At 37.6% G+C, this 25,620-nt stretch overlaps 1 protein-coding gene across 1 annotated transcript in view; it reads left to right on the top strand.

Annotated features, from left to right (window-relative positions):
* Window positions 1-25,620, top strand: part of LOC122815897 (sortilin-like) — a 1,006,054-nt gene that overhangs the window by 408,894 nt on the left and 571,540 nt on the right. Inside the window, exon 4 of the mRNA XM_044088743.1 lies at window positions 10,774-10,876. Within this exon, the coding sequence (XP_043944678.1) occupies window positions 10,774-10,876 (103 nt within the window). The remainder of the gene's footprint in view (window positions 1-10,773; window positions 10,877-25,620) is intronic.

Below are 25,620 nucleotides of genomic sequence, written 5' to 3'. Positions count from 1 at the left end.
CATCTGAGCACATGGAGAGTTTCCTCAAGTTGCCTTAGTTTTTCAAAAATAACAGCTAGTGTAGGCTGAAGTACTCAAAAAATGTTCATTCTCACTACACATTGTTTTTAACTAAGTCAGGCTAAATACAGTAACGTATTGTATTTTAAAACAGTTTTTTCCTTAGATAACATACCAGGTAAAAAAAAACAATGCTGCTGACTGGGTCTGGAAGCTCCGGGTGTTTAAAAATGGCAGTTTCTGTAGCAGTATGAGAAACCTCGCATACGTAGTGAAATGGGGGGAGTTAGGGGACAAATACATGCAGAAAAACATAAAAATAATAGACGTTATTCGACAGTTGGAGTATCATAATCCGTCTTTGTTTTGTTCAACAGATGCTTGCTAAGTGGACTGTGTTAAACTCAGCTGACATACTGATTGACAGGGTTCTGTATCATATCATTGAACTTACTATTTATCGAATATGTCTTTGTCAAACTCACTTTGTCGAAACCCTTTTTCATCAAACAATCATTTTAGTGAATATTTTCCCAGGGAAAAGAACCAGTAGTCCAACTACCGATCGTTGCAAAAAAGCACAAAATTTAAAACCTACTCAGGTAGAGGGCTTGACCCGTCCACCCCCCCGCCCCAAATAAATATACCAACTCCGACATCGCACTATTTATTTATTTATTTAACATTTGTAGACCGGGAAAGTCCGACTAGGCTACACATAACCTATTTTCAGCGGAGGCCCAGGGAGAAATGCTCCAGTCGCTTGTCTTTAGAATGTGGCAGGAAACCGGAGTACCCGGAGGAAACCCACACGAGCACAGGGAGAACATGCAAACTCTGCACAGAAGGCACCCCAGCTGAGAATCAAACAGGAGAACCTCTTGCTGTGAGGTGACAACATTAACCACTGCACCACTGCACCCAGACAGTGGGGAAAAAGGGCAAATTCCCAATCATTGCAGACTATCTCTTTTCCCCTGGGGAAAATATTCACTAAAATGATCATTCAACAATAAGAGGTTTCGACAAAGTGGATTTGATGAAGAGGTATTTGATAAGTAGTACATAAAATGATGTGATACAGACCCAATTGGCAGGGCTCTTTGCATCCCACAAAGGACACAGAATGCAAACTCAGGTCAGCTAAGCCACACAGTCATATGGTTTGAGACATATGCTCTCAAAGAAAAAATCCTGAGTTTGCTTTGGAGAGCAAGGAATAAACTTATTTTGGCATAGAAGAGAATTTTCAGTGAACAGGATTATTCCATGCCAAAAGAAGGCAGAGAGGGCAAGTTTTACCCAAGTAATTAGGAGATATAGGTCACTAAACCTAAAGTTTAAATGCTACTGTCCTGCCACTCTGAAAATCTTAACTCTGGGTATGGTGTAAAGAGTTTACAAAACTAGGCGCAAATAGAAACTTTGTTGAGAAGGAGGAGGGCTGAACCTGTAAAGAGAATGAATTTATTTCCCATGTTCAACTGCCAATCTGCCAATACGAGAAAGAACAGCTTTGTTGTCCAGGTGGTCTAACACAATAGTGACAGAAGGCTGATTTTCTCTTGCCTTTTTTTTTCTACTCTAATAGGTACTGTTTTCTAGGGACAACAGAAACTACATTACTCTGAGTATTGTTGTTGTCTTGAATATGTGAATGGTGAACAGGGATTTTGTTTTCAAATAATTGTACTTGATTATTGTTCACGTTTGGACTAAATGTTGTGAAGGACTTTGAGAATTTAAAAGCTGAACATTCCACCCAGTGGACTGATGGTTTTCAATTAATTATAACCTGCAGTTTCTGCTTTGTTTTTCATATTTGACTTGGGGGGTAATTATTAATGCAGCAAGTCTTAGCTGTGATCCTTTGTTTATTTATTTATTTATTTGTTTGTCGATATGGTTTGTTATTTATTTATTTCCATGTGTTATGCCTGAACACTTTTTTTGATATGTAAGGGTAAATTCTGTGGGCTTCTTGATGTCTCTAATGTATAATAATATATGCACCTGTCAGACGTGAAGATGCAAAGACACATAACGACCTTTGACAGAAAGGAGCTATTGCTCCCTCCTTGGAAGTGTTTTGCTTCCTGTATGTAGTGTAAATATGCTGGTTTGTTATTTTTTTCTTTAGTCTATATAGCTTCTGTTACTTTCCTATTGTATACCCGGAAGCAGGGTGAACTATTTATATTTTTGATTAGACACAAATCTAATTGGACAATGTTGAGCAGATTTTTTTTTTCAATAAGTTTTAACTTTTACTACAGAGTCCCAAATTAGTGATGCAAAAGGCAGATATGCCACTGTCAAGTAACTTGGGGTTAATGAGTAGGTGACCCTCATATCACCCTCAGGGTTAATGAGTAGGTGACCCCGATATCATCCTCGGGGTTAATGAGTAGCTGAACCCGATATCACCTCCAGGAATGAACGTTAAGGATTTGAAATCATTCATAGATTCATAGGTTATTACTAGACTAACGACCTGGGGGACCTTTCTAACCTATTCAGGTTTTCCTTGAAAGAATAATGACATCCTGTATCCAAATAGGGCATTGAGGGCCAGGCATTTTTAAACTACTTCTGTCCATAAGGGACATGACTGCCAGGCCAAGTGCAAATTTCCTATTCCCTAGCCACTGGTCTAGGTTGTGCTTAAACTAGGTAATACTCAAACTCAACTTCACATGAATGGGATACCTGTTAAATAGGAGGGTCTGTCTCTGGAATGCATAACTGTCTTTCTGGTATGTTCTGTTTAAGTCACAGACAAAATGCAGATCCTTAAACCTTGTATTTTTGGTGCTGTTCGACTTACGATTATACGGGAGATTCATAAGTCTGGGGTTTGCGGATGCCTTGTAAGCGAGGCATAGACTACCCCTCTGCAATTTATAGGAGACACATTTTAGGGGAAGGACTTTATGGTGCTCTGCATAAGGCCAATTAGTTAAACCTTGTATTCTTTTTGTAAGGAACTTCTGAGTTCTGTCTAGTTGCTGTATATGCTTGGTCAGGTAAATACTGAAGGGAGCATTGTACTCTATGATTGCTCTGATAAGGACATAGTACAGTGGGATAATGATCTCTTTGGACCTAGATGGCAGACATTTACTTGTAAATTGCACAACATAAAATAATTTCATCACCACTTGTGGCCACTAGTGGTCAAAGATAAGGCTACTGTCTGTGTGTGTACCCAGATACTGGACTACTGGGTCAACTATTAATGGCATATTATCAGTGTGGTAACATTAATGGTAACGATTATGGCTTTTACTGAAGCCACTACCTTAATTATGGGGGCTGGAATATAATAACTACTTCATCAGAGGTTACTGCTTGAGGGGAATCAAATTGAGGCAGTTACCTTTTCTGACCATACCCTTATGTATTTAATCTCTGCCTAGTCCTTTGGACAAACACTCATGGTTTCCTATATAGATGTTAGAGGATAACACCTTTAAACAGTGGTTGATTAAAAAGAAATCATTTAACACCAGTCTATATAATACCCCAGAACTGGGATTATTATAAAGGGAAAAGTTAAAAGTTCCCTGTTGGAGTACTTTAGGGTTAAGAACATAAGGGACAGAAGAACCTATGCCAAGATAATACAGAAACCAAGGCATTTACAACATCCTGTGTAGCACATTCCAAGGAAAAGTGAGACAGAATTAAGGTTTTGAGAATAGAGCTCCAAAACCAGATAGATCAGAAATTAATCTTTCAGAAACAAGTTTTAAGATCAGTTTATTTTACAAACAATACAAAAGTTCTATGATTCTTGGCTGTGAAACTGAGACAGAAGCAAGTGGACGAAATGATTCTTGAATTAAGTGACTGCATGGAGGGTAGCAGTATACCCCTCCTGGGATTTTAAATGTTTTTGGAAAATATTAAGATGAGCTTTACGTGTCATGCTTTGTAGGAGATGTTAAACTGTGGCCTCCTCTGTCTCTGTATTAATGGTAGAAGTTGTGAGATCTTTTACATCCATCTGAGCTGTCAAAAAGAGTAGGGGAAAGTTCCCCAATACCTAGTCACAGTTCCACTAGTAGTATAAATACCACCAAGGGTCCCCCTGAAAAGACACTACTAGTCTAGTGGGACTAACATGGTCAACAAAGACTATTTAAATTAAACATTTTAAATGAAATCCATATCTCTGCCTTCATTCAAAAGTAAGAAAGAAAATAGTTTAGCAGTATTTATGGTAAAAGGGGGAAGACAGACAATTAATGGGACACCAGAATGGATCAGAGTGGGGTTCCGGTTCATTCTCCTGACTAGGGCCACATCTGACCATGATACAGCTCTGCTGCACTGACTGTGAACCGTTCTGTGAAATGTTTATCACTACTGTGGTTGTGAACCATACTGTGACATGTTAGTGACTACAGTAATCGTGAACCATACTGTTGTGGCACGTTTGTTACTACAGTAGTTGTGAACCATACTGTGGCATGTTTGTTACTATAGTAATTGTGAACCATACTCTGGCATGTTTAGTACTACAGTGATTGTGAACCATTCTGTGGCATGTTTGTGATTACAGGAAATGTGAACCACACTGTTGTGGTATGTTTGTTTGTGAACCATACTGTGGCATGTTTGTTACTATAGTAATTGTGAACCATACTGTGGCATGGTTGCTACTATAGTAATTGTGAACCATTCTGTAGCATGTCTGTGACTACAATAATTGTGAACCACACTGTTGTGGCATGTTTGTTACTACAGTAGTTGTGAACCATACTGTGGCATGTTTGTTACTATAGTAATTGTGAACCATACTGTGGCATGTTTAGTACTACAGTGATTGTGAACCATACTGTGGCATGTTTGTTACTATAGTAATTGTGAACCATACTGTGGCATGTTTAGTACTACAGTGATTGTGAACCATACTCTGGCATGTTTGTTATTGCAGTAATTGTGAACCATACTGTGCCATGTTTATTACTACAGTGATTATGAAATAGACCGTGACATATTTGTTACTGGTCTATATCAGTTCATCAAAGGTTCATGTCCATGAACCTTCATTCATCAGCCTTAGTACAACAAATGACTTGCCCAGGGAAAGGAGCAAGTTGTCCAGCATTCTGTCCATCACACAAGGCACAGTATTTCAATCTAACCCATGTGGAGGGCTTCACCCCAACACCCCCCAATGTGCAGACTGCACCCCCCCCAACTCTATATACCAAATCCAAGATCACACTGCAGTGGGGAAAATGGCAAATGTTCCTTTCCCTGGATAAGTCGTTCATTGAAGTGAATTTTCGCTGATGTGAATGTTTGCTGTATTAGGGTCGATGAACAAAGGTTTGCAGAAATGAACATCAAAGTGCTATAGACCCATTTGTTACAGCTGAATGATGTTGTCATATTGAATATTACCTCCCTGCCATCATGAGGGAGGACTGGTCCTGAGTTGTTGCACATTTTGTTGTGATCTTCACTCTCCTAGTGTTACATCTGCTTCAAACATTTCTTATTTATTTTTCTCATTTTTATTCGTCCCACAGGGGTGGTATCAGCGAGTGACACAGTCTCCCAGATCTGCTAGCTGAAGTGATTTTATCTGCATTACTCGTTTATACTCTATTTTTCTTAAATTTAAGATTGTTCTAATCCTTACCAGAAAGTCAAAGTCCCCCTTAATGATGGTTTGCCCCTTTTTCACCTGCCCACCAGTTCTTCTGATCTTCAGCACACCACCGCCTTTCTTCATTCCTGCATCTGGTACTTTCTATTCTGTAACCATCAGTAAGGGATTTCCAGTTCACAGTTTAGTATAGAAGCCCTTTTATTCCCTTTATTATCATCTCTGTCCTCCATAGTGCATTTTGTTTTAGTGCAAGTATAATTAACAACTCCAACTCCAATTACTTTACATTCTGTACTCGTTTTATTTGATCAGACTCCATTCATTATATACAATAATGTATCCAGTATTGCAGACTTTTTTCTATTTTTATACAGTTTTTGTATCTCCTTCACTGAACACAATCACAATCTTTTATCCCGACATCCAGAGTCACAGAGAATATCTACCCATCAACTCTTTGCCATTTTCTGTTTCACATATTTTCCATGTTATCAACCATGTTTCAAGAGCAGCTTAACTAATGAGTTTAATCCTTTCCTTCTTTCACACTCCCCACAAAATGCGGCCACTTTAGATTAAGTGAACCTTTACTGCATTATTTTTGCAGTCTAACATTCAGCACTTCATTTCCAAGTCTGCTTAGGTACAGAAGGTACACGTCATAAAGTTTTGATCCTCCCATGGGGGTCTATATTAGAGCATTGAGGTTTCAAACCTTCGAATGTTCTAATATCGAACCCAATGCAGCGAAAGCTTAAAATATTGAAACAACAGAAACCCAAATTTTTTCCTAGGGAAAGAATTTGGTTCTCCGTTTCTGTTGCTTTGGTATTTTCAGTGCTGTGGTCAAAAGTTACGGGTCGGGTTCAGGTAAGTATGCGATTGTGTGGATGTGAGTGTTAGGGCGGGTTAGGTGAGTTAGGGTTAGGGCGCGGGTTAGGTGTGTGTGCGATTGTGGGGATGTGAGGGTTAGGGCAGGTTAGGTGAGTTAGGGTTAGGGAGTGGGTGAGTTGAGTGTGTGATAGTGAAGGACCTTAGGGTTAGGGTTTGGGTTAAGGAAAGTGGATAATTAGTGGTGTGTGTAAAGTTTAGTGTAGGATTAGGTATCAGATTTTAGGTGTATGTGTATGGATTGCTGTTTGTTTGGTGTGCTTGTGTTGTGTGTATGTGTTTTGTAACAGCAATTTTTTTCCGTGACAGTTCAAGATTGTAAGCTTTCGCTTACATAGGGTCGATTAATCACTATTCGCTTTTTTAAGTGTTCAGTGATCTAATATAGGCCCTCCATGGAATATCTCAGTTAGTTATTTGCCACATAGCTGGTGATATTACCAACTATTCATTGAATTTTATAACACCTTCGTCATCTCCCTCTTTCTGTTTTAGTGTTGAATCCTATGTTTCCACTAGCAGTACCACTGACGAGAATAATGAGATATCTAAATACGGGTTAGTCTCCCGCTGAGTTGTTCTCTGCTTACACACCTCCTTTGCTGCATCATTTCCTCTTGCATGTGGAACATAATGAATTATAATAATTTATTCCTAGGCCTTCAACCTACTTCAAATACAAATTTATTATCTGTGTCCAGCATCAAATCCATAACAGTGTAGACCAAAGCAGAAGTCATTCCCTTTAGTTTCCTCTCCCTTCAATCATCTCATAGAACATTATGTTATAAAGTTTGGAAATGTAAATTGTAACACAAACAGCTCTGTGGCATGGGGGAAAAAAGCCCTTACTGTGATACAGCCTACATGAGTTTGTCTGTCAGTCTTTTGCTTGGGAATAGAGGAATGCTAAAGCAGAAGCTTTGTGTTTCTGCCTCTGGAGGAGGGATGAAGGTCAGAGGCCCCATTACATCAATGAGGATTCCTGGAAGAGATCGAGGATCTCTGGAGATCCTTTGTCTTCAAGGAGGCAAATCTATTGAGATGGTACATTTTGTAGAAGCTGGAGAAATATAGGATGCATCCTTGAGAAAAATCTTAGGGCCATAAATAAAAATAAAAAATTCTCCAGGGACGAATGGTTATATTTCTAAAGCTGCACAGTCCTCAACCCAGGAAGAATGAATTGTCACTATAGCTCTTGCCTCTAAGGGAAACAAGTGAGCTGTTTGGGAGACTTACATGGATGCTTAGTCATCAGCAGATATCTGGAACCATATATCTATGTATATTTATATATATATATATATATATATATATATATATATATATATATATGTGTGTGTGTGTGTGTGTGTGTGTGTGTATATATATATATATATATATATATATATATATATATATATATATATACATATACACATAGAATTATTAGTGTCTAAATATATAGAGATAGATATATAGACACACAAGCAGACACACACACACACACATATATGGGTTCAGTGTGCTTCTTCAGATGTTGAACGTTTAGGGAGGAAGCATGTATTACCGAACTGATGGTTCATCACAAGGTGCTGATATTTGCTTTAAGGGAATTGCTATACAGTTGAAAGTGGGATTTTACCCTTTTCCTACTGTTTTGCAATGATATATATATATATATATATATATATATATATATATATATATATATATATATATATATTTATATATATATATTTAGCAGGGATGAGGGTGTGCAGCTCCCCACATTGTGGTGCAAAGAGAGTTTACCCCTGCGTACAATGTTTCTTTTTCAGTTTATTAGTTTATTGGGTTTTTAGAATATATGAGTGCGAATGAGAGGGAGGATAGAGGAATGGAGAGGAAGCAGGGAGTAGAGTTGGCAAAGGTGGATGAGTTTAAATGATTTATTTTTTATTTATTTTATTTTATTTTACATTTGTTGAGCGGGCTAGTCCAACTGGATATATGTCCATTTTCAGTAGAGGCCTGGGAAGATAAGCTCCGAGACACAATTTTAATAACACAATGCGGGTACAATACATAATTTAACAATGATGGCAGCTCATTGTGTAACTATGTAACAAATTACCACATATGTCTTAAAGTAAGTATGTAAAGTAAATACTTGGGATCAGCAGTTCAGAGTAATGGTGAGTGTGGAAGAGAAATGAAGAAGAGAGTGGAGGCAGGGTGGAGTGGGTGGAGAAGAGCGTCAGGAGTGATTTGTGACAGATGAGTATCAGTAAGAGTGAAAGGGAAGGTCTACAAGATGGTAGTGAGACCAGCTATGTTGTATGGGTTGGAGACGGTGGCATTGCAAAAGTTCCAGGATTTATCAAGGTGGTGGGAGAGTAGTAATTTGCCAGCAGAATTGGTGGATTTAGAAATATATAATATGTATTTGTCCCATGAATATAGTGACCTGGAAGAGTTATATATTTGTATGAGGTTGGAAATACAGGGACAGTTGTTAGGCTTATATGCAGTGTTATGGATTTGTGGACGCTGTGATTAGGTTAGATATTATGGGAATGCCAATCACTGTAGTTCTCTTAGAGTGACACGGTAGTAGATTTCAGAAGGTTGACAGTGAATCGTGACATTCTGTAATAACATTGGTTGTTTGTTTAGCAAGTTTGTTTAGCAAGGTCACTTAGATGCTTTCAAGGATGGGAGCAGAATATGTTACAATAGCCAAGAGGGGAGAAGAGACAATTTGTTTTCTTATAGTGTCTGACAGGAAGGCTTTACCTCTGTAGAGAGAAGGTAGTTTTTGATGAAATTTTTTCACTATAATTTGGATCTGTGTCAAACTTTAAGTTCTCATCCACACAGATGCCTAGCAGTTTAGTTATGTGTAACAAGTTTAATTTTTGTTTTGTTGGATGAGTTAACTGAGAAGGAGGTTGTTGATTGTAAGCTGTTTGGGAATAAATAGGATTAGTTTGGATTTTCTTGGGTTAAGGGATATCTAGGCACATATCAGCCATGTTTCTGTACAGAAGAAGGACTCCTGAGTAAGTTCTTGTAGTTTGTTGATGTTTCTTTCTGATACAGATAACTGTGGCATCATCTGCATACTGTACTAGGGATGCAGTTTTACAGGCTTCGTGTAGGTCATTGTTGAACATATTAAAGAGAATAGGTCCCAAGTCTGATCCTTTTGGTGCATTGACTGGGACAGGGAGGAAGGATGAGATGTATTTTTGTCACTTGACAGCTTGAGCTCTAGGTAGGGAGAAGATCACTTAGGGTATATCGAAGGGTACCTGAGGTTAAGATTGTATGAGGCCTAGAGGTAATAATCCAGTCAATTAATGCTTCTTTAGTGTTTTTTGCATTATAATGGGTGGGAGTGGTGATTAGCTGTCTGAGATCATAGAGATTTATTGATTTGTTAGGTGAGTCAGAGGAGAGAGAGGGACAGTCAATATTAAAATCACCCAGTATAAATTTCTTATTTGGAGATATTGCATGAGACCCAGCAGAAGAAGTCTTCTGCAATAGAAAGGTTATTATCAGGTTACAAACAAGAACCTATGGTAGATATTGTTTTGTTTTGTTTGAGTTTGAGGATAGATATGAGAATGTCTGCCTTTCCAAATTGTGGAGGATTAAGTGTTGAAGGGGTAAGCTGTAGATAATTGTTATATAGTCCACCAGTCCTTTATTTTGTCTGTCTGGTCTCAGTATATTGTAGTTTGAGGGTACAAATTCATCATCTTTTGATTCTTTTTCACAAGGTTTCAGTTAGTACTACCACATCTGGAGCATGGCACTGTAGTATTTTGTTCTAGATGCTTCTAATGTTTCTATGTGTGATGTTAAAGGAAGAACAAGTACTGTTATATTGTATTGGAGGGAGGTGGTTTGTGGGGGTTGTAGAGTTAAAGGTTTGTCAGGATGTAGCTGGTCCAGACACATAATATGCTAGAGCCTCACAATGTCAGGGGACAGCATTTCTATTTTACAAACTCTTGTTTTAACAAACCATCGTAACCATATTCTGCCTCTACCAGTTTTTCAGTTTTTTTCCTGGAGCACAAAAGTATCTTTTTATGTTATTGTCATGTTTTTTTTTTTTTTTACTCTTTAGTATGTTAGATACTCACCTCATTAGTTTGGTCATAGACTGTATTCATCATTTAGTTGTATAGACTGGGCAGCAAATTATATAATATGTACCCTATTACAGGGATGTATTATTGTTAACTGTGTCTTTTTTTTATTTTTATCTTGATTTCCAGTGAAGACTATGGAAAGACATTTATTGAGATTTCAAGCACAATACGCAATTCATTCATACGCAAAGATTTGGGAATTATGGCAGGTCCTGGAAATTCTAAAAGGGTAAGTCTGAAAGATGTACTGCATATACTATGAAGATATTTTGAACTGCTTTATCAGTGTATCTGAAATGAATACAGTGTGCAATGTGAAATACAAGTCTAACAGGATCATAGAATGTAAAAGGTAAGTTTGACCTGAGGTCATGTGCATCTCGTCAATAGGATCTTTTTCCAGGAGGGTGATTCCAAGTCCTTTTGTAAATTTAAGGGCAGCCATCCAACTATTCAAGATACATTTGAAAGTTTACAAGGAATCACATTGTTGGCATGCAGGCTAAGTCTGTTCTAGAGCAAGGTAATGCACTGGTGATGAACTTATCTCTCCACTTAGTTTTATTCATTCCTTGATGAAAGTTAAGATCCCTGGTTCTGGCTGCACAATTGGACTTTTTTAAGGCGGTCAAGCAGAACTGGACCTCTAAGATAGACAGAGGACTTCCCTCAGGAAACTGTATCACAATAAATGCAACCACAAGGACTCTGGCCTCTCCTAGTAGCTAAGATGTTTGAGACAAGCAACCTGTTTTTGTTGGGAATGTAAGTTTCTTGAGCTTTCTAATGTGCTTGACCAGATACATGCCAAAGTATGCTTTATATTCTATATTAGGTCATATTAAGGCAGAATTCAGGGAAACAATGACTTCTTTGGTTTTAGAAGAGATACCTTTAGTAACTAGTTGTGAAATGTAGAAGGATTTCTTAACTATGATCACCTCATGGTCATCTAAGAAGAGGGCCCTGTCAACCCAAGCGCTAGATCTCTGATCACAGATTCATATGGTAATGAAATGTTTTCACTGCAGTATGATGCAAGTTCTTTCTGCTTCCCAAAGGTGTGATACTGTATTTCTTTACATCCCATTGAAGTCCTTCTTCCAAGCACCAGGAATTGACTTCAATTATTTTCTTTTGAAGGACATATGTGTCATAATCGGATGTGACAACTATACCCAGCTTGCAGTGCTAATCAGGTGCCACTGTTAGTCTGGAAGTCCAAAAATAGATGCTAATCAGGAAAGAGCCCCAGTAGAGATCACTAGGCGACAACACTGGTCATTTTCTCCTTGCCTGAGGAAGCATCACCCACTTGGGTGATGTGTATTCTATTCTTGAGCCAAGGGGGTTTCCATATGACCACAAATGGTTTTATGTTTAAGGCCATTGTGTGATATGGTATTAAGTGACTCTGCCAGATTGAGGTAAACAGCATGGATAGTGTCCAAACTGTTAACTGCCTGAGTGAGTTTTTCAGGGAAGATGATATGATTCAGCAGGCAGGGCGTGCTTTTTATAAGGCTAACTGCACTGGGTCAAAGTCAGATTATTGATGTTGTTAGTTATGAGGTGAATGATATGTGCTGCACGGCTCACTGGGTTGATGGGTCTATAGTTCCCGGTGTATGTGAGGGGTCCACCCATAGGGAGAGGCATTATTACAGGAGTGCACCAAGATTCAGGGATATAGTCAACAACAAGGCTTGGGTTAATCAGTTTGAGGAGGGTAATCAGCACACTTAACACTGTTTATTAGACATCCCAGTACATTGTTTGGTGCCAAGGAGGAAGTGTTCTTACTCTATGAGATAACATTAAGAAACAGCTGCTTAGTGATAACAGGGGGCGAGTGACTCAAGGATGGTTTAATAGGGATGGTAGTTTCAGGGGGAGAAATTTGCTGCTTTCATTATAGTAAGTACTTGCCTGTAGCATAATGACTATTTAGTAATGAAAATGGCTATTTCTTCCAGAACATTCTAAAGTATTAACCACAGACAAGTCTGAGGATGGCAGGAATTTAAACAAAAATGTGTGACAGTTACTTATTAGTTGTCTAAGGAAGAATCTGTCCCCCACAGTGGCACGATTTTTAATGTCATATTATAACTAGAGTAGGAGGCCCTTATAAAACATGAATGGAAATCATGTTTGTTTAAAGGGTAGTTTCTATACATTGAATACCTATTCAGAAATTTGTATGGTTTCCAATGAAATGGGTCATAAGACTTGATTAAGTGATAGCTGTGATCAATCTGCAGCATAAAAGTTTTAATGTAGGCATCACTCTTACTCATGTGTTTGACAACATTTGGACACATCACTCCTCAGCAGACAGCAAAGAAGCCAAAGGGATCAGCATGGCAGCATTCTGTCAACCAAAGCTATGATTCCTTCATCCCAAACAGGGTATACTAACCAGCCTAGAGATGACAGAGGCAGGGTGTCCTCTGATGAGGAGGTGTGGTATCCACCCACACTTACTGTGACCTGCACGAGGAAATATATTCAGGCTAGGTTGGGCAGAATGAGTAAAAGTACATACTTGCAGGATTCAGTACTATTCTGTGAAGCCCTAAATTGCATTTCACAATCAAGGACATTCCTGTGGATGAGAATGGGTGTGGCTTATGGCAGTGTTAGATGTACACATGTCTTCTGGGAAGCCATTTCCATTTGCATTCCCAGGGCAAAAAGGGCAAGGATGATGCCCAGGAAAATAACTTGTCAAAAGGATTGGCTTACAGTAATGGCTGTGAATGTTCCAGAAGGTTAAGGAGTCTAAGAAGCAGACAACCTGTGAGAATCGGGGGAAGCAGTTGTGGACATGCTACATCTCCCAGAAAATAATTTAAACAACATAAAGGCTTCCTGGGTTTTTAACAATTGTAAGAAATGCCTATAGTTATTATGAGAAGTACTTCAAAATTAGCAAAAAAATGCTCTTTAACACACATTTCATCATTAATACATAGTCATCCTCCAGGTAAATGAGACCTGTTTGGTATTATTGCTACAGGTGAGACATAGGGAATGCTAGGTGGATGTTATACCCTACTGATTACCACCACAAAAATCTGTCAACTTTTTACAGATAACAACTATTTCACATAACCCCTTGCCTGCCACTTTGCTGTGAATTAGGAATAACGTTGATTGTATGTCTGAAACACTTAGCACAAGAAATCCGGGCAAATCCAACAATAATAGAAGAAGAACAAAGGCTCAAAAATCGGGGACAGGCTTTTATAAACTCTGCTAACTAAATAACTAATCTTATAAAAATATATAGCTAACTAATCTTATAAAAATAAAGTTGTTAGACTAACAGGTTTAGCATGCATTTTCTGAAGGATATGAAGTCCAAACCTTAAATATGCCTCATTATGTGATGACTTCAGTTCTCAGTGATTTTACCAGAAAACCACAGACTATATGAGGAACAGACCAAAAATATGAGGCAAAAATCTGGACATTCTGGGAAATTCAGACAGTTAAGAGTTATGGAGGTATACAGTCATGAAAGTGGCTATGGTTGATGGTTCTGTGTGTATGTGCATGTTCATAAATACATGGATGTGTATGTGTGTGCATGTTCATAAATACGTGTGTGTGTGTGTGTGTGTGTGTGTGTGTGTGTGTGTGTGTGTGTGTTTGTGTGTTCATAAATACATGGTTGTGTATGTGTGTGCATGTTCTTAATTGCATGGATATGTACATGTGTGCAAGTTCATAAATACATGGTTATGTACGTGTGTGCATGTTCATAAATACATGGTTGTATATGTGTGTGAATGTTCATAAATACATGGTTGTGTATGTGTGTGCATATTCATAAATACAGTGTTGTGTATGTTTGTGCATGTTCATACATACATGGTTGTGTATGCATGTGCATCTTCACAAATACTTGGTCATGTATGTGTGTGCATATTCATAAATACATGGTTGTGTTTGTGTGTGAATGTTCATAAATACATAGTTGTGTACATGTGTGTATGTTCATAAATACATGGTTGTGTATGCGTGTCCACATTCATAAAGACATCATTATGTACATGTGTGCATGTTCATAAATACATGGTCGTATATGTTTGTAAATGTTCATAAATACATGGTTGTGTACATGTGGGCATGTTCATAAATACATTGTTGTGTATGTGTGTGCATGTCCATACATACTTGGTTATGTATGTGTGTGCATGTTCACAAATACTTGGTTGTGTATGTGTGTGCATGTTCATAAATACATGGTTGTGTGCATGTGTGGATGTTCATAAATACATAGTTGTGTACGTGTGTGCTTGTTCATAAATACATGGTTGTGTATGTGTGTGCATGTTCATACATACATGGTTGTGTATGTGTGCATATTCACAAATACTTGGTGGTGTACATATTTGTATGTTCATAAATACTTGGTTGTGTATGTGTGTACATGTTCATAAATACATGGTTGTGTATGTGTATGCATGTTCATAAATACATGGTAGTGTATGTGTGGAATGTTAATAGATACATGGTTGTGTATGTGTGTGCATATTCATAAATACATGGCTGTATACATGGATACATGTTCATAAATATATGGTTGTGTATGTGTGTCTACATGTTCATAAATACATAGTTATCTACATGTCTGCAAGTTCATAAATGCATGGTCGTGTATGTTTGTGCATTTTTATAAATACATGGTTGTGTATGTGTGTGAATGTTCACAAATACATGGTTGTGTATGTGTGTGCATGTTCATAAATGCATGGTTGTGTATGTGTGTACATGTTCATAAATACATGGATGTGTATGTGTTTGCATGTTCATAAATACATGGTTGTGTATGTGTGTGTACATTCATAAATACATGGCTGTGTACATTGGTGCATGTTCATAAATACATGGTTGTGTATGTGTGTGCATGTTCATAAATACATGGTTCCGTACGTTTGTGCATGTTTATAAATAAATGGTTGTATATGTGTGTGAATGTTCATAAATACATGGTTGTGTATGTGTGGGCACGTTCATAAATACATGGTTATGTACATTTGTGCATGTTTATAAATGCATGGTTATGTATGTTTGTGCATGTTTATAAATACATGGTTGTATATGTGTGTGAATGGTCATAAATACATGGTTGTGTACATGTTTGAATGTTAATAAATACATGGCTGGGTATGTGTATGCCCTTTCATAAATACATGGTTATGTATGTTTGTGCATGTTTATAAATACATGGTTGTATATATGTGTGAATGTTCATAAATACATGGTTGTGTACACATGTGCATGTCCATAAATACTTGGTTGTGTACATCTGTGCATGTTCATAAATGCATGGCTGTGTACATGGGTGCATGTTTGTAAGGTCCTGGTTCCTGCAACCCATAGCAGTTATGCTGTAAAGGAAGGAAATGATTGTTCTAAACAAAAACATCATCATATGACCCATGTTATTCAGGTTTAGGTTCATAGGTTGGTACTAGGCTATTGGCCCTAGGGCCTATACAAGACTAGCCATAACAATTCCCTGGCTATTTCTTCCCACACTATTTTATTCCCTGGACGCCTGTCTAGCAGGGCAACTGACGTGATCCCTGGGGTGAATATTGGTTCATGATCCTTGGTTTCCTTGCTTTGTTGCGTGTTGACACTGTGTTTAATATTTGGCTGTGAATAATCTGGACAGTGCAAACTCCATGACTTAACTGTTAATATATATTTTTTTAAATTAACATTGTTTGTTCGCAGGCATGTTAGGCTACAGCAGTCTGTCAGGTACTAGAACAGATGAGTAAGGCAATGAGCTGCTTCTGTAGTGCGGAGTTAAATTCCTTCAGCTGTCTTTTGTCTGTTGTGTGACTCTGACCAAGTCACTTCACTAGACAGTTTCCTGGGCTACTCCGGATAAGGGACACTTGCATCCAGTGGGCAGTCCCAAGATCTTAGCAAATGTTTTGCATATTTGTCTTTTGAATTTATACACCCTTCACATAGGCACTAATTAGTGCTTCACTGCATGCTATTTGACTATGAAACATAGTAGATCTCTTGCAGGTTAACGGGGTGCCAGATGCATTTTCAATAAATGTGAGTTTCAGGTGAAGACAAGTTTACTGTTGCCCATGTTAGGTCTGTTTTCAGTGAGAGACTGTTTTTTGCTTTGTTTAAAAAATCATTGTAAAAGTAAAATAAAAAAGAAAGTAGCATATGTACTGATGGGGCTGAACAGTGCTTTATCATAATTGTGGAGATATAGCTAAAAAATGGGGTATTGGTATGACTGTGGGGGAGGGGGGTCCACTACCTTGCCTAAGGTCCGGTTTGGCCATGATTTGACTGTAGTGCATATAACTCCTGTTTACAGCTGGGAAAACATGCAGTGCAGCAAAGCACGAGGCAAACAAAATGAAATCTAGATACCAAAAAAAAGCAATAAGAAAACAATTAACTAATGACAGTACCGAGTCACTGCTATTTACAAATATATAAATATATAAATATCTGTGTATATAAGAAGTAGAATCTAACATATAGCTGCATTTCTGCCTGTTCATGTCATGCACTTAATTATACAGAGACACAAAACGTACAGCTGTACTTTAAGAAGAGTCACATGTATATGGACAGGTATGCTAGCTAATTTGTAAGGACAGTAATATATACTGAAGTCAAAAGCATAAAGAAAATCAATATGAAAAAATGGAGACATAATATAATAATGGTAAATTTCATATCAGTTGCTCATTTGATGAGGTTTAATCAGTTTTAATCAAAGTATGGCCTATGTACATTAACAGTGTTGTGCTTGCATACTCTGCAGTTTGTGGCCTGTGTACATTAACAGTGTTGTGCTTGCATACTTTGTTAGTTTGTGGCCTGTGTACATTAACAGTGTTGTGCTTATATACTCTGCAGTTTGTGGCCTGTGTACATTAACGGTGTTGTGCTTGCATACTCTGCAGTTTGTGGCCTGTGCACATTAGGAGTGTTGTGCTTACATACTTTGTTAGTTTGTGGTCTGTGTACATTAACTGTTGTGTTTGCATACTCTGTCAGTTTGTGGCTTGTGTACATTAACAGTGTTGTGCTTGCATACTCTGCAGTTTGTGGCCTGTGTACATTAACAGTGTTGTGCTTGCATGCTGTGTCAAGTTTGTGGCTTGTGCACATTAACAATGTTGTGCTTGCATACTCTGCAGTTTGTGGCCTGTGTACATTAACAGTGTTGTGCTTGCATACTCTGCAGTTTGTGGCCTATGTATATTAACAGTGTTCATACTTGCATACTCTGCAGTTTGTGGCCTGTGTACATTAACAGTGTTGTGCTTGCATATTTTGTTAGTTTGTGGCCTGGGTACATTAACAGTGTTGTGCTTGCATAGTCTGCAGTTTGTGGCCTGTGTACATTAACAGTGTTGTGCTTGCATACTCTGCAGTTTGTGGCCTATGTATATTAACAGTGTTCATACTTGCATACTCTGCAGTTTGTGGCCTGTGTACATTAACAGTGTTGTGCTTGCATATTTTATTAGTTTGTGGCCTGGGTAGATTAACAGTGTTGTGCTTGCATATTTTGTTAGTTTGTGGCCTGGGTACATTAACAGTGTTGTGCTTGCATACTCTGCAGTTTGTGGCCTGTGTACATTAACAGTGTTGTGCTTGCATACTCTGCAGTTTGTGGCCTATGTATATTAACAGTGTTCATACTTGCATACTCTGTCAGTTTGAGGCTTGTGTACATTAACAGTGTTGTGCTTGCATACTCTGCAGTTTGTGGCCTGTGTACATTAACAGTGTTGTGCTTGCATATTTTGTTAGTTTGTGGCCTGTGTACATTAACAGTGTTGTGCTTGCATACTCTGCAGTTTGTGGCCTGTGTACATTAACAGTGTTGTGCTTGCATATTTTGTTAGTTTGTGGCCTGGGTACATTAACAGTGTTGTGCTTGCATATTTTGTTAGTTTGTGGCCTGGGTACATTAACAGTGTTGTGCTTTCATGCTATGAAGTTGTACATCTTTTTACATCATCATTACTGATTTATTTTGATTATAAACCACAGAGCTAGCCAGAATTGTGCTTTTCATAGCATCCTTCTGTTAGAAATTCATATTAACATTTTTCACTCCAAAGACTCTAAAGAAATTATGTCGTAAAGGATCTCACTAGCTTTAGCGGTGTAGTGTGCTATCAGCACAGAAAATGCAAGACTCAAACATTTTTCTTCCTTGAAATTTCTCTGAAATCGCAAGCTGAAAACATAGCAAACAATTAGTAATACTTGATTCTGACACGTATATGCATTCTTTCAGCATAACAACATGTTGAAGTGGATTTGTTAAATGACAGCTACTTAAGCTAGGTAACAAATCAAAGCTTAAGTTTATATGAGACGTTGATAGATATGTCATACAATACTGTGTTTTGCATGCTAAGTGCTGCATTTACTAAATGGTGCAAGGATGCCATCAAGTGACAGATATTATCAGCCTTTTACTTAGATTCCACACAGATATAAATAGCATATAGTTACCAAATTACTAAGCTTTCTCTCTCCCAACCATTTTCATAGTGCCCCATCAAAATTAAATAGTATGACAAGCCATCCTGTACTGTCATCAATAACATGCAGTATAAAATACTATCAACCATTTGACAACCTTGTCAAAGACCACAGAAATATCTGTATATTAAACTAACCTCACAAACTGCAGTGTCATTATCACATTAAAGTAAATAGCACTACATAAGTAATACACACTCAGAATTCTGTAGGAACAATTGTGGCAACCAAAAATATCTAGGTAGCTTCAGTAGTACAGCCTTTTCTACTACATTCACACATTGGGAAGGAATGTGAAAGTGTTTTTTTTTTTTCATCTCAATTCTGTCAGAAATCTGCATTCTTAAAATGCAACAAATATTTCTCTAGTGTTTAAAGTTCTTTCTTCGGTAGAAAGAATGTAGGGATATGCTAATCATAATGGGATCCTTTTTTTATTTATTTATTTATTTTTTATTATTTATTTGTTTGCCTTTTTTTGTTGCACCAAAAAAGATTATGAAATGTTTTTGAGAGACATTGAAGGTAGGCAGCTCTAATTAGGGCAGGCATAACGACCATTTGCTTCCTGGCCCTAAATGCTGCACTTTGATTCAGACAATGCAGCAGTCAAGCACACATCATGGGACAGGTACATCTGCTTTTAGAAGCAGAAGAGATGAAGCATTTAACCCTGCAAAGTAAAGAGTCGTGTAGCATTTGAAATTAAATTCTTAGGGGTGCTTCCCAGTACACAAGATTAGTTGAAATTATTTGGGAGATGCTTCAGTTATTGGGGAGATGTTTCAGTTTTGCAGGTTTTAAATGAAGTTCATTTAACCTTCATTCATGTCTCTGCTTGATTGTTGGCACCAGAGATAGAAGTAACATACATGCTAATTGTCATGCTCTCCTTCATGTGGATGAAAGGTCTATGATTATGAATCTGCACTCTCTGTTATCCTGGTCATTCAAATGTGGATAAATTACTTACTCAGTAACACAGCAGACAAGCAAAGGCTGAGGGACTCAAACCCTGGACTACAGAAAGCAGCTCATTAATGCCTTATAGCATTAATCTACTGCAGGACTTGTATGGTCTCCTAGGTGTGCAGCATTCTCTGCCATATCATTCCACTTGAGCCATATTGAACAAGTTCTTTTCCATCATTTTGTCCAGCTGAATGTAAACATCTGCCACTCTCTAATTATTACAGAACTCTGTTGAGAAAAGGTTTATTCATATTGGTAAATATCCAGGATTTTTAAAAATTATTTATTTTGTCCCATACCCCCTGCAGCCATTAAGCCCATATCTCAAAGTGAGATACATGGCTATTGTCCAGCAGAGCTTAGGAGGCGGTGTTATGCTATGCTGTTGTACCATACACATGGCATGTGTGTGCTTCAGGACACCTTCACTTTCAGCTAGAGTTCATACATACTTTGTGGGCAGTTCATGCTCTCTGGAGTCCCTAATGAAAGTATGCAATCCTGAGCCTTTGGCCAGTGGATGTCTTTCACTGGGAGTCTGCCATTTTGGATGGGGTAGACAGTGGCCATGGCCACTCAGTGCAGTTCTTCTTACCTGACCCAATAGAAAAACAAACTGCTGAACAAATCTTAATTAGCTGTGCTGTAGATAAGGCTATATAGACATCACAGTCCCACTCAAGTAGTGAATGTAAAGAAATGCAGAGCATGTTAAAAACACAAATGACTTAATTACAGTAATGCTTAATTCGTTACATCTGAGTGATGCCTCCAGGTGCATCTGCAGTTAACTCAGAATTAAATCAGAATGAGTTTTCTGATGAAATTCCCTTGTGGAATGAAGGCACTAAATCTGTGTGGTGTATTGGAACATTAAAGAACTTGTTTTTTACCTTGGTAGTTCATGGATTTTTAGACTTTCCTGGTGATCAGTGTGCCTGACTGAGTGTTTTTTCTCAGTCATATAATATTAATATATATAATATATAAATTCATATAAATATTCTTGTTCATATTTGCATCAACAATTCCAAAACCATGCTATGTACTGGGTTTTTAAAGATTTCATCTTAAAGCTTACACAGTAGCAAACTCAACTGCATTAGTATTTGACCTCTGTCTAGTGCAGGTAAATAGATATTAACTGTTGTTTGTATGATATTAATTTATATAGATATCATTTTCACATTTTTCTAAATATCTCAACAACCAGGTAACACAGGCAGAACTCCTTAGCTTAATATGAAAGCTCTCAGCTAGATGAATAAATGCTGCTGACAGTATGTGTGTAACTTGAGTGGTACCTGAGATATTGTAAGTTGTTTACAAAATATTATAAAAGTAATAGTTACTGTGTTTACTGTGATTTATAACATTTGTTTCAAGACCTTGAACCTAAAGAATACTACCACTATAAAAACAGTTTGAGCTGCAGAGTTTGCCATGTACACTTCTTTCATAATCCCTATGGTTCCAGAGGTATGAACATTTGTTTGAAAACTGAGGACATAATTTGATTCTGTCAAAAGACTCCACCCATTGGAAGTTACAGTGCAAACTTCCTGAGCTCCATTGAAGTGAAGGAGTTACAGTAAGTGTATTAAATGATAACAATATAACAGAAAAAGTATTTCTAATGCAGTTGGTTTATTGTGTTGTTTACATAGCAAACATTTATCAGAAGGATAGTGTAGTATCTGTATAAACATTTATTATCCATTTCAAATAAGTGATTCCTTATATACTTTGACTTCAGTTATGAGTATTTTGAGTAAGGTGCAATTACACAGAATTAAAATCTCTGAGTTTATACTTGCATATGCATTTATTTTATTTTATTTTATTTTATTTTAGTTAAATTTCTTTACTGAGGTAGAACACTATCAAACAATGACCACTTACAGCCCAGGTTACCTCCTGGTGAAGCAAAACAATGTACATTATGCAAGTCACAATGGTTTCCATTTATGAATAAACATAGAAAATCAGATAAATGATGTATACATAGAAGACCTAACAAACCAAATATATGTACAGTTACACAACTGGAATAGAAAAGGGAGACTAGAGTTAAAGCAGGAGATGTAGAACTGCTGAAGATATAGCTAGTAGTTGTTAGGTTACAGCTAATACAATGTGCAGTGGGATTAGGGCAGTAATAGTGTGGTAAAGTTAATCACTGTTTAGGATGAGTGTGTTCATCAGTTGTTTCAGTTATGTGGGAGGCAGAAGTACTATGCAGTTGGAGATATCAGTTTCTGTAACATGTCCTTTACATGGACAATTTAATTCAAACCATATTACAAAGTATTGTTTTACATGTGATCTGAATGGGGAGTACTTTGTGTGATCAGTTAAATCAGGAGGAAGTGACAGCCATAGTTTTGAGGCCAGTACAGAGAAGCAGTAGTTGGTAAAGTTCAGTTTCAGAGAAGGGGTTTGAAGGGAAGGATCTGATCTAGCTTGGCTACTTAGATTATAGATATGAGTGGCAGCAAAACGTTTGGAAGACAAAGGAGAGGGAGTGTCAAGTTTGAATATTTTGAAGAGTAAGGAAGCACAAAGATGATATGACCTGGATCAATATATATATATATTATTATTAGAGAGAATCTGAAGGGCGGGAGTGTTTCTGACAGGTGCAGATGCTATCAATGGGAGAATCTGTATATATTATTAGAGAGAGTCTGAAGGGCAGGAGTGTTTCTGACAGGTGCAGATGCTATCAATGGGAGAATCTATACATATATATATATATATATATATATATATATATATATATATATATATATTAGAGAGAGTCTGAAGGGTGGGAGTGTTTCTGACAGGTGCAGATGCTATCAAGGGGAGAATCTATATATATATATATATATATATATATATATATATATATATATATAATTAACCGCACTCAAAAAAAATGAACGAAGAGAAGAAATTTTAACTAAGGAATGAACTTTGTGACAATAACAGCATTCAAAAAGTAGTAAATCACACCAACAACTCTTGCAGTACTTTTTCTAAAAAAGACCTTTTTCTCCTTCCAAGATGTCCCAGTTGTTGGTGAGGACCCCTCTGATTCCAAAATATCTGTGGAAATTGGAAGGGGGAAATTTGACACCCAGTCGTTTCTGTTTGGTCCGTTCTGTGCCCTTGCTGTGAATCCCTTTTCCAGGATTGATGGGTACCTGGAGTGTCTGTGCTGTATGATCTCTTGGAACAGGTTGTCCACTAAATACTCTGGGTATTTTCTTTCTAAGAACAAGTTTCTGAGGTAAAAACCTTCCTTGATGAAAACTTCGTCCCTAAAAATGAGTGGATAACCGGATGAATTGTCCTTTTACAATATTCTTTTTCATGAAATGGAGATGCTGGCTGCTGAACCCTAGATAGTTATTCCAGAAAGTGGGCTTGCGGTAGATGTTGGAGTCAAACTGTCCACTTTCCGAGTCAATAGTGAGGTGGATATCCAGGAATTGAGTGTTGGTTCCGATATGTCCTACCGTGAAGATCAGGAAGTCCAGACTCTGGAAAAGGGTTTCCAGAAAATTGCTCAGAGAAAGTCTGTCCCCCTTCCAGACAAAAAAAGTCGTCATCAATATAACACCTGTACATTATGATGTTGTTGAACCCGGGCAGTGATTCAACCTTATCTATTTCCCAGACACTGAGGACTAAGTTCGCATATGCCGGGGCCATTTTGGACCCCATGGCTACCCCTTACTGTTGGTGGTAAATCTTCCTGTTGAAAGAAGTTATTTCTTAATACCGCTTCTGTTAACCTGCATACAGTATTAATCTTAGTCCCACTTAGGTTGGAGTGCCTGTTCAGGTACTGTCTGGTGTGGGTCAGTCCTTTGGCATGGGGGATGTTTGTGTAGAGTGCTTCTACATCTAGGGTGACCAGTAAATATTCCCCTCCATCCAGCCTTAGTTTGGAGATGTCATTTAGAAAAGCCCAGGAGTCTTTGGTGTAGTATTTGCTGTTCTGTACAATGGGGTTAAGGATGTGGTCCATGTATTGTGAAATCTTTTCTGTTTTTGTCCTTCGGTTTGATACCACGGGGCGGAAAGGTGGATTTTCAGGGTTCTTGTGAACCTTAGGGATTGAAGTACTACAAGAGTTGTTGGTGTGATTTACTATTTTTTGAATGCTGTTATTGTCACAAAGTTCATTCCTTAATATATATATATATATATATATATATATATATATATATATATATATATCTATATTATTAGAGAGAGTCTGAAAGGTGGAGTGTTTCTGACAGGTGCAGATGCTATCAAGGGATGAATCTGTATATATTATTAGAGAGAGTCTGAAGGGCGGGAGTGTTTCTTACAGGTGCAGATGCTATCAAGGGGAGAATCTATATATATATATATATATATATATATAGATATATATATATATAGATATATATATATATATATATATATATATAGATATAGATATATATATATATATATATATATATATATATATATATATATATATATATACACATATTATTAGAGAGAGTCTGAAGGGTGGGAGTGTTTCTGACAGGTGCAGATGCTTTCAAGGGGAGAATCTGTATATATTATTAGAGAGAGTCTGAATGGTGGGGATGTTTCTGACAGGTGCAGATGCTACCAAGGGGAGAATCTGTATATATTATCAGAGAGAGTCTGAAGGGTGGGGATGTTTCTGACAGGTGCAGATGCTACCAAGGGGAGAATCTATATATATATTATTAGAGAGAGTCTGAAGGGCGGGAGTGTTTCTGACAGGTTCAGATGCTATCAAAGGGCGACTGTACTCATCCTGAGCAAGGAGGATACCTTCTCCTAACATAGCCTTTGCTGGATATGAGATGAAATAAGATATCTTGTTAGTTTGAAAGGGTAGACTGTTGACCTTGGCTCTCACCTTTTCTATGTTCTCATGGATGTTTAGTGATTGGCCTAGCCAGGTCCCCAAACATCTAAAGGAGGGTCTACTTTCAGTGCAATAGTTCACAAACAAGGATAGTAAAAGACTTCAGGGATTTGGATAATCTCTCACCAGGCAAACAGACACTGAATTCACAGCATGCATCACTATTAATGCCGTCAGCTGTAATGGCCTAAAATGTTCCACAAAATTTTATTTCCTTACTTGATAAAGGTAGAACCATACGTAATTAACAGGACATTCCTATTCTGCTAAGAAAAATGCAGACTTCCAACAGTGTCATTTAGCATTTCCCTAATGGTGAAGCATCAATGATCGTCCACCATGACATGAGCAATGATAAAGCCATTCTCACGCCATTGGTCACACAATTTTTTGAGCCATGTCATTATATCTGTAGTTTAAGTACACTCCCCCATCCCCCCCAAGGAGATAGTGTTTTTCCTTTCACTTACCTTGATGAGTATATAAGCATTTTTATAAATCAGTGAGTC

The sequence above is a fragment of the Protopterus annectens genome, chromosome 11.part0 (genome assembly GCF_019279795.1).
Source record: "Protopterus annectens isolate FY-2018-M chromosome 11.part0, PAN1.0, whole genome shotgun sequence".
NCBI classification, from domain to species: domain Eukaryota; kingdom Metazoa; phylum Chordata; order Ceratodontiformes; family Protopteridae; genus Protopterus; species Protopterus annectens.
This window is presented reverse-complemented; position numbering and strand designations above follow the sequence as displayed.